This window comes from Numida meleagris, chromosome 1 (assembly GCF_002078875.1).
Source record: "Numida meleagris isolate 19003 breed g44 Domestic line chromosome 1, NumMel1.0, whole genome shotgun sequence".
NCBI classification, from domain to species: Eukaryota; Metazoa; Chordata; class Aves; order Galliformes; family Numididae; genus Numida; species Numida meleagris.
In genome coordinates this window covers 152,400,018-152,418,064 of record NC_034409.1, presented here as the reverse complement: position 1 = coordinate 152,418,064, position 18,047 = coordinate 152,400,018, and the positions used below count along the sequence as shown (strand labels likewise).

The window sequence follows — 18,047 nt, the reverse complement described above, 5'->3', positions numbered from 1 at the left end:
TTTAATATGGATGTTAGAGGGCATACTCCTATTTCCTTTTCTGTGTGTTTATGAATCTGATTCATATAGATCTTATTTCTTCTGAATGCACTAATACTTTCTGCCTCCACAATCTCCTGTAACACCCCCTGCTATTTAGAAGAATACGTTTTAAAATCAAACTGAAATTCTAGTTATGTTATTTCTTTTTTATTTTACATGATTTCCTGTAAACTCTAATTAACATATTTTCAGATTTTTGGTATTGAAGTCTGTGCATTACGTCGAGAGTTATACATCAGCCTTTCTGAGAAACCTTTAAAGAAAATGAACTTTCAAAGCTTTCAAGCTGCACTAAGTTGGTTCAAAGAGGGAAAAAAAAAAACAAAAAACAAGGCATGCTCTAAAGATAGTTTTAACATTTTCTAGATATTGACGTAACAGTAAAAACTCTGCTATTTTGGGGAAGAAAATCCAGTGAAAAACACATTTTTGTATCTCTAAACCAGTAGGCAGGTTGAGTGTCATTTTCTTTACGAGATTCCTATGAAAGTTTATATGAAAACAACACTGATCTCGAAATCACTACAAGGCTGTAAAGAGATTGAGACAAGCACATAAGTAGATAATTTAAACTGTTTAACTGCATGTAATGTAACACATTCCTACAATTCCATAATTTTAAGATTAAAAATGGTTTATTTATTAAATTTTTGCAGTCTTACCCATATGAATGTCAACTTATTTGATATTGCAACTTAAATTGCATACTTTAATAACATTCTGCATCAAAATGAGAATGAAAGCCTTTATTATGTTACACGGCCAACTCTGAATTTCTCATTTCGTTTCTTAGTAAAAGAGAGTGCAACTTATATATCAATGACAACTCAGCCATCTGCCCTAGTATTTTTATTTTAACAAAAGGAAGAGATACAGACACAGCATTCTATGAAAACCTTCCATTTATTGTAAAAATAATTCATGGTAAAATAGACTTCAAGGAATATTTTATGCAAAGTTGATTTATGAGGTACATTCTGAAAAAAAAAGATTCAATGTGACTGTTCCTGTCACTTAACTCACCTTAGGGGGTAAAGCTTTGGAAGTCCATGAAAAAAAGTCCAAATCCCTTACTCCTTGGCTAGCATTAAAGACATTCTGAGCAACAAAGTTTAAAGAAAAGACATATATCAAGAAGGAAATGGAAAAAGAAACATTGGAGGAAGAAGTTAGAAGCACTGTATTGCAAACTTTCTCCATAAGTAATTTTACTGGTAGAATATTTTTCAAAGGGGAAAGCTCTGTTTTTCTGGTCAAGTCACCTGAATCCATTGCCCCCTTGGCAAGTTATCTATCGAACAGAAACCATTTGGTATGTCAAAAGCTCTAAATGGATGGAGTGTGTCATGCCATTTACTGAAACTATGAGCCAGACATTTCTTATAAAGCTTGAGACTGTGCACAGACAAATCCCACACTTCTGTTACAATGAAACAGTAGTTTGTTCCATCACAAACCACAGTTTTATAGCAAGACAGCCTGCTGTGCTGAAAGAATTTCCATCATATCAGGACTATCGCACAAGGATTTTTGTCACCAATTCAGAACTGAAAAGATGCAGAAGAGCTAAGATCACCTTTTGGAAAGCAACTTAACTCACTCATACAAAAGATTTTGCAAGCATGCACATGAAAATTGTACTCTGTACTGAAAGCAAAAATTTCAGTGTTGTAAGGAGAACAATCACTAAGACCTCATTTGTTTTATAAGATATACAGTACATTTACTAGTTTATTATGGAAAATCATCAAATGGAGATATGAGAAAGAGTTCACTAATTTTATAAGCAAAGGTCCATATTACAGAAACGTGCACTGCTGTACTGTGTATTTTTTGCCTCCACAAAACAGCTAGGACAGCATTTATTAGCCATTAGAAAACACTAAAAGCAGACATTTTTTCTCCATAAACTTGTTTATCCTTCCATAAACTTGTTTCTACTCATTTCAAAGAAATTTTCACTGCTCCTACGGAATGAAAGAATTAATAGTACATATGCAGTAGTATCAATAATCAGTATGGCAGAAACCATTTAGCAAAGCCATCCTTTAATCTGTATGAAAAGATTTATCGAAACCTTATTTCCTATCTCTGCCTTTATGGGGAACCAACTAAAATCCCTGGACAGTATTTATATTAAAATTTAGCAGTAATTAAAGGAAAGGAAATTAATCACTGTAGGCAGAAATCGGCAAGTACAAAATACATTTTGCATGCTTTATCCATATTCCTCGAAAAAACACACCAACTTGTTAAAAATAAGTAAATTTACTTCTATCATGAGATGGATTATCTAGCTACATGCTGTTTGCAAAAATACTGCTTACATCATTTTTTTAAATAAAGACAACAATTTAAAACTTTGACAAAAATGAAGAAATTATCAAACACCATAATTTCGTTAGAATGTAGTACCTCCTCCTGAAATTGGAAGTGGTACTAATACACAAGTAAAAGATGCTTTGGGGAATCGGGGGAGAAAGGGAGGGTGTTAGACAGGAAGATCACACAGCAGAGGTTTACCAATTTGATATAAATCCACGACAATTATGAAAAGGCTACATTTGCCTAATGACAGTTTGCTTCATAGGTATCCAATGTAGCTTGACAGACTGATGATTTTACTTTGCTGCATATCTCATACTTTGTGATGGAATTCTACTGTTCAGACAAACATGGATAATCCATACCCAAGATAATGAAATATCATTTCTTTTTACATGCTATAAAGCTTTATATGAAAAACACATAGAAGAAACTAACAGTGGTGAAGCGGGACCGTGATGGCTCATCATCACAGAGAAGATCAAGTCAGATCCTCTCCTCTGCTCTTGGAACTTCAGAGATTTCTGGCTTCCTAGCTATTAGCATGCAATGATCAATATATGTAGTATGTAGTTGAGAATTAACTTTTAATTCAGAAGAAACTACTACATGCAAGCTTTTATATTTAGTTCTTACGCTGCAATCTGTAGATTTCAGTTTATTTTTTCCTTTCACTTTTTTCCTTCCAAAAACAAAAAATAATTTCAGGAACTGTTCCAGGAAAAACTTCATACCTTTTTTTTCTAATAAAGTTTAAGTTTCAAGAATCATAAAGTTGAATATAAATTACTTTTCCACTAAAAATTAGTAGATGTAAAAACATTTAAAATCTCAGTATTATCTTTCAAAGCTAAGCATTATCTCAATTATCTAGACATTTTACCCAGCATACCCTCACTCTCCAATTGCTTCCCATCATGCCTAAACTGATGGTAGAAATCTGTTGTGAACATCCTTCAGTGTTTTCATAGAACGCTCTGAGGTTCTGCGATCAAACATAATCCACCTACTAATTTCAGTTCTCTCTTTCACTGCAATAATCATTGGAAAAATATGCAGTTTCTCAGTTCTGTCTGTCTACAGTGGTTGGGGAATGTAACAGTAAAACTGAGCAGCAGGGTACGGAATTCCCTATAATTATACATTTGACATTTAAAATGAAGTAGTAAAAATATTCAGAATACAATATATGTATTTTTAAAGTTCCAGAAACCAAAATATTACTTTCTCTGACTTCCCATAAAACAAAACTGTTTTTCACTAGTTTGTATTGTTTTATGCTGTATCCTCTTGAATGCAGCAAGAACAGTTAACTGAATCTGACCAAAGAGAAGGAATAGTAACTAGCAGGACTAGCTTATAGAAGCTAATCCAAAATCACAGTATATTAAGATGGGTTAGATGTGCAATTTTAAATCAATGGGCACATACTTGTTCCTCATGAAAGGAGAAGAGCAAATATAGGAAAAGATCTGACTATCAGATTTTCTTAAGAAGGCAAATTACCAAAACTAAAACAGAGCTTGGCAACTAGACTGAATCTCTGTGTTCCCATGATCATTTATCTTTAAATGTAATACCTTTGATCACAACATACAGTGTACTGAGAAGATATAAGATACTCAATACTTGTTTTATCTTAAAATAAACAGTTAATGTCTACGAAGAAAAGTAAATACAGTATATATGCAAAGAAGAAATACACTGGTAAAAAGGAAATTAACACTGCAGAAAAAATACATTTTTCCTTTGTTCATTGTTATTTCACAATTTTGTAAACAGAACCTCTAATATTTCTTAATTCATCTTCTGCCACATGGGTCATTCACCTCTAAAAGACTGCATTTAGCAGATTTGACAACTGAAAAATATAGACAGATGTAGAGAAAAAACAAACAACAAACACCTAGTTTTAAGTATTCTCATACCACTGACCACCTCAAGAGAATTTATTTTAAAGCTTTCAAATGAGTAAGCAGTATCATTTTGCTTGATCAAGAGTCATCAGGAAAGAGTTTAAAACTGACTGACAAAGATCAGGAGCTTAAAAACTTTTAAAAAATTTCATCAAATGGTGTGCTACCTAATGGTAAACTAGCATGCAGTAAAAAATCTAAGATATTTAAAAGCCACGGAACCTTGATGTTTGTTTTGTTTTGTGACTGTTAACAAAGAAAGAAAAAATATCCTTTTCTGATTATGAAACAAACACAGAAATTTGAATGCTTAAATATGGTCATACCATTTCAGGACATGCTTTGTCCTTCCAACAACAACAAAAAATAATAATAATGACAGAGATGCAAATAAACCTTCCATTCATAAGTAGCTCAAAAAATTTGTTAATTTAATAATCATCTTAAAGTAATAGTTACTTCCTTAAAATTTTTGCTGTGTTCACCACTGGCTGCTTACTGATCCAAAGCTATGAAAGCATGCGACTTTTACCTTTTGCCACTGAGGATGTAATAGAACTGGATAGATGAAAGAAAATTACTAATATCTATCAGATCTTAAGTGTTCAAATGGTATCAAAACTATTTTGCAGAACTCTTTGATAAGAAAAGGTCTATAAAGCATTCACAAAGTAAAATGACTGATGTGCTGTTTTTCACATTTCATTGCATCTTGCCTACTTATTCAATCAAAATTTGATGTTATCAAAACTGAACATTCTGGATCATTTACTGTTTGCTAAGAGAGCCATCTCTTTTAAGCTTGCCTGAGAGAGTAAAGTTTCCTCTAGAAATGCACATGTACTGAAATCATTTGAAAAAGAGTAAGTCCTTGCTAACCATTTACGTGACTACTGAGCTCAATAACATTCCGTATAGCAAATAAAAAGTATTAGGAATAGAAAAAAAATCTGAAAAATACATGTCCAGGCTTACAAGATTTACTGAAGCTGATTATTTTGTCATGGGTGAGTTCATTTTTATTAGGGGTGAACTCCTGCATAAAAAACACTAATGTCTGACAAAAGTATATTAAAGAAATTGATACTCAATAGCAAACTTCAACAGAAAAGTTTAAAATCTTGCTTGAATTTTGAACAAAACTTATTTTTTCCATGTGTTCATATATTTTATAACAAGATAGATAAATGACTGTTGTGCTGAGAAATAATTTGCTTCCTAAATGCAGTATTAAAATGGTTCTCAAATTAAAGATGTAATTGAATATACTCTCCAAATAAAATGATGTCAACAAATAAATCCTAGACAAGAAGGTGAGTAGGAAGATCTAGTCACATCATGTAGCACTGTCAGAACACAGGCTGTAGCCACGGGGGATTTACGAGCTGCCAGATTTGGCTACTTGCAAGCAGTCCCATTTCACTGGAACTGAGGATATCTCAGTTCCTATATGACAGGAAAACAAACAAGGTGAAAGTACTGGCTGCAAGTGTTTAAACCGGTCAAGTATTTGCTGTCTTCAACTGCAGGCAGCACCTCACTCATATAAGAGGACAAATTGAATCTAAATAGCTGTATTAGTAATTAGATCTAGTTCTCACATCTCTGAAGAAATCAAGTTACTGCTCCCAGTGAAGAATGCACTATAACACATGATCCAGAAGACCTGTACTTTTGTAAGTTTTGATGAGAAACATTGGTTTGGCTTACATATTTATTTTTTTAAAGCTGGATCTTGTTGCCAGAAAAGGTCTAACCACCTTTGAACTGTAGTGATGATGTTCACTATTAAAGTTATCCTGACAAAATATGCTTTATTTTTATTATAAATTCTATTTTTTTTAGTGAGCCTTGGTGCTCTGATTCTTTGATTAGCTAATAATCTAAAACTCAAGGATTCGAACAATGTTTATGAAAAATACCAATGAAAAATGATGAAAGAATTTTTCAATTTTATAAAAAAATGTCACAACAGCATTAACTGCGGGCTGGAAGCCTCTTCAGAAATCATGACATTAGTGGGCCACTTTTCAGACAATGAAGTGTTCCATCGGAAACACCTGGTTCATAATTGAATGATTACACTTTTTTAAGATTATTGTAGTGGTCTTTCTGCTTTTGCTTCTCCTTTAGGATAAGAGTTCCACACAAAAAGCCTTGCACATTTCTACACTCCACCCTCATTACACAACAGCCCTCAAAAATGGAAACACATATAAGACAGTCTTTATAAATTAAAATATTCTTTTACCTCAGGACTCATTTGCAGCCTTAATTAAAGAAAGTCTTGTAATGAGGATAGAGTGTACTACGGATATTTTTCAAAGGCACCTTTTACTTACGTCAACAGGTACCAGAAGGCTCTTGCCAAGATGCTGGTTAAAAGAGAGACACCAGGCTTCAGTGTAACCATTCATGTTAGGAACATACTTCTTTATTGTTTCATCATTCAGCCTCAGCCAAACACCATCATCATTGTGGATCTATGGGAAACAAGCAACAAAAACGAGCCATGCCCTCCTGTAACCATTCTGTGGCTAGTAAGGATTAACAGATATTAGACAAACAGCAGTAGCAAGGAAGTAATGATCTTCACTGTTATTGACAGAATATAAGAAAAGGTAGATAGGAATATTGAACAAATCAGAATTTCAAAGCAATGAGAGTCATGTATTTTTAGAAGGCAAGGTGCAAAGATAAATTTAAATCAGATAATGCAACAATAAGATTTGCTTTTAGAGAAAAGAGCAAAGAAAGCCAAGCCTTTATAAGCCTACTGTTCCCCGCTTTCCACTTTTTTACCGATTTTTTACTGAGTTAACTTAGTAAATTACAAAAATATTCCTTGTATATGAAGTCACACTGGAAGTTATACATGCAGAGTAGTCTAATACACTAGCAATCTTGTGAAAGTGCAAATGAAAGATGTAATAAAAATTATAGCTATATCTTTATGTATATATTATGTAATTTTTATGTAGAGTTGAAATAGTAGGTCATGAACAACTAAATACTTAGATATTACTGTAAGATGAACTCCAGGAATTTTGTTTCCTGATATCACAATGACTGTTAAACAGATTTTCAAGTAAATAAATAAAAAGGAAATGACAGCTTGGAAAAATTATATCGGTAAATATTTAGATTTTTGCAATTTATACTCTCATATTCTTAAGTTGTATCTGTCAGCATCTAAACATGAAAAACAACGACATTATTTGCATGGATTAACTTTACACCTTAGCCCAATTTTCGATAGAAATTTCTTATTAATTACCTCGTCAATGAAAGTGATGGATCCATTGACTTTCACTATGCCTATTTGCTCACTCTGAAGGGAAGGGTGGCTACGGATACGAAGCCCTGCACTGTCCTTGGCCACAAATTTGCGAACCTAAGAGAAGCAAAGGAAGACAGTAAGGAAGAAAAAATTGGAACAGAGCTCTCAGAGTAAAAAGAAATAGGTTTAACAGATTCTGAAATGCTAGTGACAAGATGGCAGTCAGAGTTACAGTTTGTTGCTAGTTTCCCATGGCTGCTGCGCATGATTTCACCTTTTTTTCCTTTTCAAATTATAGCAAAAAAACCAAACAAACATGCTTTTTGAAAAAAAGGTCAACAAATATATTGACTCAATCACTGAAAGACTTGTTATATCAGAGAATGGTAAGAACAAGCTTCTGATTCTTTTTACTGCTCACTTACAATTTATGCATTCACATAAGCTTCAAAGGTCAGGGTTCTGTCGTAACAAATAGTGTTTCCAGTAACTGACCAACCCAAGATTACCAGCTCTTATTTGACACTACCATAATATTGGTTAGTCTTTTTGGCAAACATATGGATAATTGCCTTAGTAAATAGCTTAAATAGCCTTTTAAAAACAGTAGAAGAGCAGACCTTTCTACTTATTTTTGAAATAGTGTTTCAATAATGTCTTCCTTATTCACATGAAAGTTAGATCAAACTCTATGTTACTAGTTTGATATACTACAGCCCACAAAATCTCCCAGCTATCTGCTTTTTTTTTTTGGCATTCAAACATATTATCAGGTAATTCTCCCAAAGAAAAATAAAATCTGAAACCAAAAAGATGTTTAAGAAATGCATGTATGTGTCTGCATTGTACAAAATCTTTCTTTGAAGGTTATTTTCAAACTCAACATTATAAAACAGAAATGTAGTAACTGAAGTACAAGCACAATCTTTAAACTAGCATAAAGCATAGAATGGTAAGGAATCGACCCAGAAAAAAGGTACGGAAAGGTAATAGCTAAGTGCATTAATTGCTTTTTTTGCTCTAAAGAAATTATTTAAGAAGTCATATATATTGTTAAGAGTTATTATTATTATTAGCTAGTAATTTTTAAACAAAAATAATGTAAATGTTTTTGTGGACTTTGCAGAAAAAGAGGCTGAGAGGTGACCTCATTGCTCTCTACAACTTCCCGAGGAGGGGAATCACAGAGACAGGTGCAGGTCTCTCTTCGCTGGTAACTGATGACAGGACATGCGTGAACAGCAGAGAGCTGTGCCAGGGGAAGTATCATTAGGAAAAACTTCTTTACTGTAAGGGTGGTCAAACACTGGAACAGGTTTCCTGGAGAGGTGGTTCATTTCCTCACACCTGTCAGTGTTCAAGAGGCATTTGGATAATGCCTTTAGTAATATGCTTTAACTTTTGATTAGCCCTGAAGGGGTCAGGCATTAGACTTGATGATCCCTGTAGGTTACTTCCAACCAAATTAAAGTAGATTGTACTGCTCTATTCCTTGTAAAAATAGAACACCGCTTACTGCATTCTCAACGTGGAGAAGCCTATGAACAAAGCCTTGCAAATTAGGGGAGGCTAATTTTTACATTATTACTCCTAAATGTCACATCAGAAAATCATGTGATGGGATAGCAAGAATTAAAAATTTGTATTTAGGGGAAGGAAAACTCACATACAGGATTTGGATACAAACAGGCCCGGAAAGAACATTTTTCCCTTTGAAGCAGCTGCTATTTAATAGAAAACTTCAAACTATAACTGCAAGCACAGGGACCACATCCATGGACAGGAAATACAGCAAAAACAGATGAAAAGTTCTCTTATGCTTATTTCATACAACAACAACAAACTTAATTGTATGAGCCTTGTCTTTGATACAGCATCTCTCTGCTTGGAATATTCTCTACAGCATAACACCTCAGTAACTTATCAGTGAAATACTGCCCAAGCCGCTTCTTCCATGGAGCACACATAAACTGGGCTCTGACCAAAGGTGATTAATGCAGAATGGCACAGCAACTGACATATACATATTTCTTACAATCCACAGCACTTTGCAAGAGCTTTGTTACTATGACTTCTGATTTGGTGAATCTGAAAAGAAGTACATCTTGCAGGAAAGGAATATGTGTCATACAAAATCAACAACCTTTACAAGTGCTGAACAACACTCCTGCTCAAAGTTTGTCTTTTTTTTCTCTCTCTGAGTGATGCTAGTTTCTTGTTCAGTAATGGGAGGACAGTAGAAGAAATCAAAACACATCATAATCTAAGCCCCTTCCAATTCAACTAAACAAGGACCACCCTGAATTACGCTACAAGACAGTGTTTCAAGTAGGATGAAGAATGGGATTTTCTACAAATCAATTAATTTAAATTTCACAGCCTATGAGGAGGCAGGCACCAGTTCTTACTGTTCACATACTCCAGATTGAACATAGATCACTATGATAACCCCCTTTTCTAGTTTTGATGGATAGGAAAGACAGATTTTCATCTGACTTGAATTAACAAAAAAGAAGAAATCAATACAAACTCATAGTATATTACCCATTTTCAACTTAACATTCAATTAGGCCTAGTTTCAAAACTGGAATGCTCTACATGTTTTAGTGAAGATACTTTGCTGTTTCTCTCTGAGAACAGATTACTACTGAGAATGCACTGATACCCTTGTTTGATGACAACTATCTGAAATCTAGGTCAGGGAAAGCAAAGAAACTTCTTGGGTCTAAGTAACCCACCTGTTTCAATGAACCATTTCAGTACATTGGACCATTTCTGATACACGTCTAATCTGCATTCTTGTGTTCAGAAACATGGAGCACGGTGCAATAATGATATTTCTATTATATTTCTGCATTCTTTGTAATACTACTGTTCATATACAGAGAAATACTCTGCCCTGGTTTGCTACGCAATTATGACACAGAAGGAAAAAAAAGATAAAATTTAAAGACTGAAAAATCTAATGTACTTCTGCAACACCAACGAATCCTAGTGTGAATAAAGGCTGAACAGACACTATTTACAGGGCAGAAAGACAGCTCCTCTTTCAAAGACGCTGCAACTTGGAACAAGAAGAAAGCACCAATGCAGAGAGATTATTAAACATGGACTACTGCCTTTTAACATCAGTGCTTAACTTTTTGTTTCTTAGCTTTTAACTGTCACGACTACTGTTACTTGACAAAATATGAACCAGTCACCTCAATTGCCACTGTAATAACTGAAAAGAAAGGAGGACTGTAAATAGCATATAGCTTAGGTGGAAATACCATTAAATTCTGTGAGATGAATCTCACCCAGTAAGATGTTTTAATTAAGGTAACGAACAAGATAATAAATAAAATAACAAAATTACCAGAAAGTCATGAGGAGCTATTCCTAAGGATGAGAAGGGAAACAGCCTACAAGTATTTTTTGAAAAAAGCCATGAGGAATAAAACATGTAGTGGAAACTAGAAGTAAATATATTATATTTATTTTGAGAAGACAGTGCAGGAAAAAGAATCTCTTTAGTGGCTGAAGCAGACACTGCATGATGCATTTACAGACTCTGGAGCTGTATGACAAAAGGTACTGTAACTAGAATACCCAGAAAGCTGGAAAAAAATCAAGATGCACTGGAGATCTATGAAGAATCCTTTTTGTAACTAAATATTTCTTAGCAGAGGAGAAGAGCCCACTCTTGCTCTTCTAGTAAGACAAGGAAGGCTAACTTCGTGTTATTTCAGTATTTTGTATCTTTCTATACAAGTTTATTCAATGAAAGTAAGATTCAGCACCTTGCTTAAAATCTTTCTGAGCATCAAAGAGGAAGTGGGGGATATTTCCCTTACTTGGCACTTTCCCAGCAGTGCAACACCATCTTTAAGCTTTCCTCTGTTATATGTGTCTACTTTAGTCCTTTGGGGTGGAACAATAAGGTGAATTGGAAAGTCAAATGCTACAGAAAGGATAACTTTTTTTTTAAAAAAAGACATTCTGATAAAGGAAGACATCACCAAAGAAACAAATATACAATTTTATGTTGACTAACAAAAGAACCTTATCTGAATACAATCTTTGTAAAACGTTTTTTACATCCTGTATCTTAGGCACAGTACCAAATAAAAAGAACTAATATTAGCCTAAAATGCAGGCTACAGTTTTCATAACAGTTGCACAATATTTGTTTGACAAGCAAAGAGAAGGGCACACTCTGTATAGTTTCTAACAGTTTTACTAATGGATATACTGAAAGAAAATGTAATGAGCACCTTTCGCTTTTTTTCAGTATATTCATTTCATTCCATTCAGCACATTAAAGTGATTTCAAATAGCCTTATGTCCTGCACCACTATATGTATTAAGCAACAAGTAAATGCCACCCAAATACAACTGTCTGTTGGGGTTTTTATTTATTATATATCCAAACCTTGTTCGGCTGAGGTTCTGCCTTTGGTTTAATAAGTTGGGTTCCAGGTGGTATCATTCCCTTTGGAGGATCTTTAACTTTCACTTCTAGCCCAGCATCTATAAACAAACAAAGATGAAGTTTAAAGAAAAAATAGGGGAATTATCAGTCAAATAGTAACTGCAGTTACTGCAGTGCTACAACTCAAGAGCATGTAAAATAACCAGTCAACTGTTTGACAAACAGCACTTGCAGGTGCTTAACAATGCAAAGTATTATTTTCTCAACATTTACATTGTCCCATGAAAATCCACAGATAGAGAATTTTATGTTTTGGTATCTGTCACAGATTGTGTACACAGCACTACTGGGTAATTTTGTATTTTAATAGTGTCTGCACAGCTAAGTTTCAAGGACCAATGAAGATGGAGTTAAGTGTTTGGGGGGTACCAAGTAAAAGCTCCTGGAGAGGCAATGCTTATGCATGCTGTATTGCTTTGGATGATAATTGTAAAATTTGAAAAGCAGATAGCAGCCTTAGAAGCCAAGTTCCACAAAAAGAAAAGGCCTATATATATAAATAAATCAGCATCTTTAGTTACCAATGCTTACAAAACCACAAGGTGCTGGAAAATATCTAAAGACAGTAAAATTCTCAGATCACAAAGAAAAATACATGTAAAGAAACAGTTTGAACTTACTAATAGAGAAATAATCTTAAAATAAATCTTTTTAGCAATCACAATTGATGCCAAATTATAATAATTTAATAGTTTTGATAGGTCCTTTGTTCAGTTGGTTGTTTTTTTTGTTTTATAGGGTGATCTTTTGAAAAACATCAACTTGAAAAGAAGCAGCTAGAACTACTGATAAATCTGTTGTTTTCAGCAATGTTCCTTTAAACAAGTGACTCTGTGATTATGTGTTAATATATACCCTTTATAAGTGTGCAAGTAACAGCAGGAATCTAAGAATATCAAGAAGGTTTGAAACAGAGAAGAACCAAAGTGCTAAGGAGAGGTTCTAAGTTGAAAAATTATGAGTGAAATATGGGCATATGAACCCCACTAAATGAGGACAAAAGTGACACTGAAGATGGCACTGAGGAGCATTAGAAGACATTCACGCCTGCTTAATAACCAGTGTTAGCAATTGTTCTCTAGTATTTGTAAAACATAATCCTATGCAAGAAATGAACTATCAAGAAGAATCTCGTATTAAATCTTATCTTCTGTTGGTAACACAAAACTGAGTGTTCTGTTCCAATCCAATGTGCATTCTGTATATCTAACTACTTGCAAAGGTGCTGCATGGTATTGGGAAAGAAATTGCTGGTGCTGACGAACTCACTTAAACCCTCCTGTAAGATATGGGCCTACTTACAATGTCTTCAGTATTTGCGCTGCTTCCATTACCATCAGTAAGACTAACAAGAGACAACTCAAGATACAGACATATTTTGACCCTCATACTACAGTACCTCATATTGTAGTCAAGACAAATATTAATTATCTTCAGCAAGGAAGAAACCAAAAGCATTTAAAATTAGTATTAATAATTGAGACATGGTAGTTTCAGTTTCTCAATTTTTCAAAGAAATGATATTATTTACTTCTGCATAGGCAGGAACAATTTCTCTTCCTTTTAGGTTCTCCAGTTCCCCCTACTCCTAATCTATACACCTCTGTCACTATCAGCTGAAAGAAGATATTTTTCTTGCAATCCTAAACTTCTCAAAGCAACACAGAGCGGACAGTAAGATATCTACTATTTTTGTAGTCTAAACACGTTATGAATACATGATTTGCCAAATATGTCCTTATTCTAATATGAGAATAGCTATGGTCTTCTATTTTTTTGAGAATGTAGGATTTCATCAGCAGGCTTTTGAATCAAAACTTGGTTACTTAGTTTTGCTATGAACTTTACTATTAAATCTGATGAGAACAAAACATGCCTTTATTGGTATTCAAATTGCATATACAATTAAATTTTTCTTAAGGTTAGTGAAAATTAAATACCTATTTCAATGCCGTCTATAGTAACATGAATGGTATAGAGACCAACAGCTCCAGGAGTCCAGTTCGCACAATATGTACCATCATTATTGACTCTGATCAGCATGTTTTCACTGGGTCTAGGCATAAACAAAACAAATGAAATCATTAAACAATTACTGTTGTCTTGAAAAACACCTGTAATACTTAGTTTGCAAACTATGTTTTTTTTTCTTTCAGATGACTCACCTACTATTTTTTCCCTGTTCAGTGTAATAACCTAATATTATTCATTTTGAAGCCATAACCCTCTACACATTTTTTTATATAACAAATGATGAAAGATTATATTCAGAGAGTAGATAATAATAAAAATACTAGATAAGATTTTTAAAAGTCCCTACATTTAAGAAAATATGATACATTCTGCTCAGCAGTAAAGTCTTGCAAGTCTACATGTAAGGAAAAGAGACAGGACATCTTAATTTTAGTCTCTAATAAAAAGTAATTCTTTAATGCTTACCTCTTTGGTGTTGGTGAAGCAAAGCGCAGTTCTTCAAAAGAATAATTTTCATATGCCTACAAACAAATGAAATTAGATGAATGTAAAATCAACAGTAACCAATTATATTATTATCCTGAATAAAAGAAAGCAGAGTATTTTCTCAACAAACAAAAAAGTCTAACTTCATGCTCACTAGAAGCATTGGACAGGGAACCAGAAATCAATTGCATATCACAGACAGAAACATATATATATAATGTATATACAAATGAAACAATTATATTAGATTTTCATTAACGAAAACACACATTGCTAACAAAAGCTTTGCTCACAGTTAAGTCTTTGAAGCTCTTCTACTCTAAGTTGAATAAAAAGCTTTAAATAATTTTTAATTTACCTCTAATTTACTGTGTTTGATTTCAGCTTTGTTGTTGAACCCCTACAGTATCTAAGGGATACAGCACCATGACTATGTACGACAATCTAAGTCTGTGCTGTCGTAATATCACTATAATGCTCTCACATGATGTTGCCCTCTTTGCGTATATAATATAATTATATAATAATTTATATTGGAAGAGACCTCTGTACGCAAATTCAGTCCACCTCCTCCACAAAACTGAGCAATCCTCACAGTAATTGTAACTTTTGGATTAGTTCAGCTTATTCCAGGGCAGCAAGCTCAAGCTGAGTTTTGACTACCTCAAGAGGCAAAGATTTCACAGCCTCTCCAGGCAGATTGTTCCAATGTTTGAGAACTCTCATTGCTTTTTTTTTCCTTCCTAATATGTAACCAGTATTCTCCTTTTTACAAACTGTGTTCATTATTCCATATCCTTTCTCTGTGCAACCACAAGAAGAGTCTGACTTTGACTTCTCTAATACCTCTCATGAGAGTGCCAGTATCTATTCTAAGACTACTAAGCCAGCAGAACACTAAACTAAAAAAGTAAAAAAAAAAAAAAAAAAGTAAGTAGTATAAATGATGCATTAATTCCCCACAATAAAGAGAAAACTAATGATATGCCACAGAACAAAAAGATAAAGCAAGTTTTTGAGCAACCACTGTAAAGTGAAATACAGAATATGTTCTGAGTGTGCAGGTAAGAATTTCTGTGAGACAGAAATGCTGTCAGATAATTAAATCGATTAAGTGAAATTTAGATAACATCCCTTCGAACAGCTAGGAAACATCTGTATGCCATTCAGAAAGCATGCCGTATAGAAGGTACTAATTATAAAGGCTAGATTTCACTGCTTTCCCAGGAGATGAAATTGGAGAAAGTTCAAACACTACAAACAGTTTCCTCATCTGACATAATCTGGGCTCTGTCCACCAAAACAAAGAGATTCCTGAGATTCTGGAGTTTTTAGTTCAATCTGTTCATGAGTCAGGATGTTCTCAACACTTTCTGCAGCCTATCCCAGTATGTTCCAAAAGAAGGCAGTGAGCACAATCTTAGTTACTTGTCAAGGGGAGTCAGACACTGTCTCTATATTCACCAGTTCTTGAGAAGGTAAGAAAGCAATTACGTTGCAGGTCAAAAACTGCAAAGTAGTCCAGTGGATTTACCAATGGAATTTTGGACTCTCCTTCTTCCTACTCAAAATGAAGAAATTCCCTCTGTATTCAAGTGGTAGCTCTGTTGTTTCCCACTAGGAAAAAAACCAACTTGTTCTACTTTCATGATTTTTTGTGTAATGACTGTACTGAAAAACTCCATAAAAGCGGACAGAACTCAGCAAGAGTTTTGTTGGATAAAATGGTTGCTGAGTTATCAGGTTCCCATATTCCATCAGAAACAACAGGGGAAAAAAGAGGAAAGATAATAACATTTGAACATATCTGCAGATCAGTCATTTTGGGTCCGTGAGCCGACTTCTTTGGCAATAGTGAATTGATACACACATCATTTCTATGATCTTTCATACTGTGCTGAGCTCTGATTATTTTCCTGTGTTCAACGGTTTTCAATACAGATTCATCAATACTCCAGTCCTATACGGGTACATAGGTTTGATTTTTTCCCCTTATTTCAACTTTTTTTTTTTTTAATTTCTCCTCTGACTCAGGCTATTTTGTTAATCAGGATAATCAAAATCAAAAGACAACTTTTCTTGAATTCTCATTCAGTTTATTTATGCTTTAGAGTTCAAGCAATTGGCCTCCTTGGTGCACTTAGTATTCTGCTGAGCTTAATAAATATATTTACAGTAATTTACAACTAGTGCATTTTTAGATTGTAAAAAAATGGAATCATACTTTTTTCAACCCTCTTTGAATACTTTAACCCACCTTGAATACTGGATTTTCTAGCTACCTCATTAAATTAACAGTAATTTACCTTCATCATTGTAATAGCAATATATCGAGCTTCTTTTACTATCATTGGCTCATAAGAAGAATCAAGCTTTGGTGAAGGAAGTCCTCCAAAAGTCATATCAGTGCTAGGAGAAGCAGCTGCAGCAGGACTCCCTGGTATCCGTTGTACCTTTTTAACTTGCTCTTGTTGCAAAGATGTTTTTTTCTGAGAAACAGGAATAGCTTTGACTTCTACCTGCAGTGAGATATGAAATTTAGGAGATGAATTAGTGGAAAAAAAAAAGCCCACAAAATCTTATAGATCTGATTAAAGTCCAGTAACAGAGTTCTTAAAGCACTCACTATGAATCCTGCTACGTTAATAAAGTATGTGGCTACACTTCGCAAAACCAAGAAAAACACCACAGTGAAAAATTGGAGTATGGAAATGTACAGGAGAGAAACACCTAGTGACTTCGCACATGATTGGTAAAGTCTAGTATTACGCGAGTTGCATAGCACTCCCCAAGCTGTAGAATATATTCTGATATATTAGGTAAGTTTTTCCACAACAGAAAATGCAACAAATGCCATACTTGCACAGGCTTCAGAGTGAATCATCATGGCCTGCTAGATCTGGATCAGCAAAAGTTAAATCAGATCTTGGCTAGCTTTGCTACCCTCCTATATCAGCACAGTACATTTAACTCTGCCTTTCAATTCATATTTTTCCTGACTTTCTCTACCAGAGGTCAGACCATAGACTTCTATTAGTGCAGGTAACAAAGAGTCAGCTGAATTCAGTTTTCTAAGGAGAAAGAGACTATCTGGAAAGTAAATTCATGCATTATTCACCCTAAATCTGCAATGAAGTGTGTTTGATTGCTGCAGATTTCATATGCAATTTATCAAAATCTGACCTAATTTACTGGAAGTTACATCAGTGCATTGAACACTGAATGAATCCAAAAGAATGGTTAAGATTTCTCTTACTTTATATTACATTTGTGTACAAAATACAGTAACTATTTTGATGTATAAATCATTTTCCTGATTTACAGTAGAATCACTAGAAGTTCTACTTCCTCTGTCAAAAATTTAAGTTAGTAACAATACATTTAAATTATGTGTGTTTCTTACTAAGCTGATTCTTGCGTTACCACTGAAACTCAGCATTTGTTAATGAGTTTACAATTCACTGAAAAATAACTCACATCATGTCCTACACAGAAACTAAATTTCAGAGTTCTTATGAAAGGGATTTTATCTTTTTTAAGGTAACTTACT

General features: G+C 34.0%; 1 protein-coding gene across 14 annotated transcripts in view; it reads right to left on the bottom strand.

The window, feature by feature from the left end:
* MYCBP2 (MYC binding protein 2, E3 ubiquitin protein ligase) overlaps nt 1-18,047 on the bottom strand; it is a 196,087-nt gene that overhangs the window by 61,266 nt on the left and 116,774 nt on the right. For 8 of the 14 annotated variants that reach the window (XM_021417056.1, XM_021417087.1, XM_021417045.1 and 5 more), the window contains 7 exons: nt 16,804-17,016; nt 14,477-14,532; nt 13,978-14,093; nt 11,978-12,075; nt 7,561-7,677; nt 6,626-6,766; nt 1,066-1,140 (listed from right to left, as the gene is read on the bottom strand). In XM_021417056.1, the coding sequence (XP_021272731.1) occupies nt 1,066-1,140; nt 6,626-6,766; nt 7,561-7,677; nt 11,978-12,075; nt 13,978-14,093; nt 14,477-14,532; nt 16,804-17,016 (816 nt within the window). The remainder of the gene's footprint in view (nt 1-1,065; nt 1,141-6,625; nt 6,767-7,560; nt 7,678-11,977; nt 12,076-13,977; nt 14,094-14,476; nt 14,533-16,803; nt 17,017-18,047) is intronic. The other 6 variants (XM_021417072.1, XM_021417099.1, XM_021417093.1 and 3 more) reach the window with 3 other exon arrangements.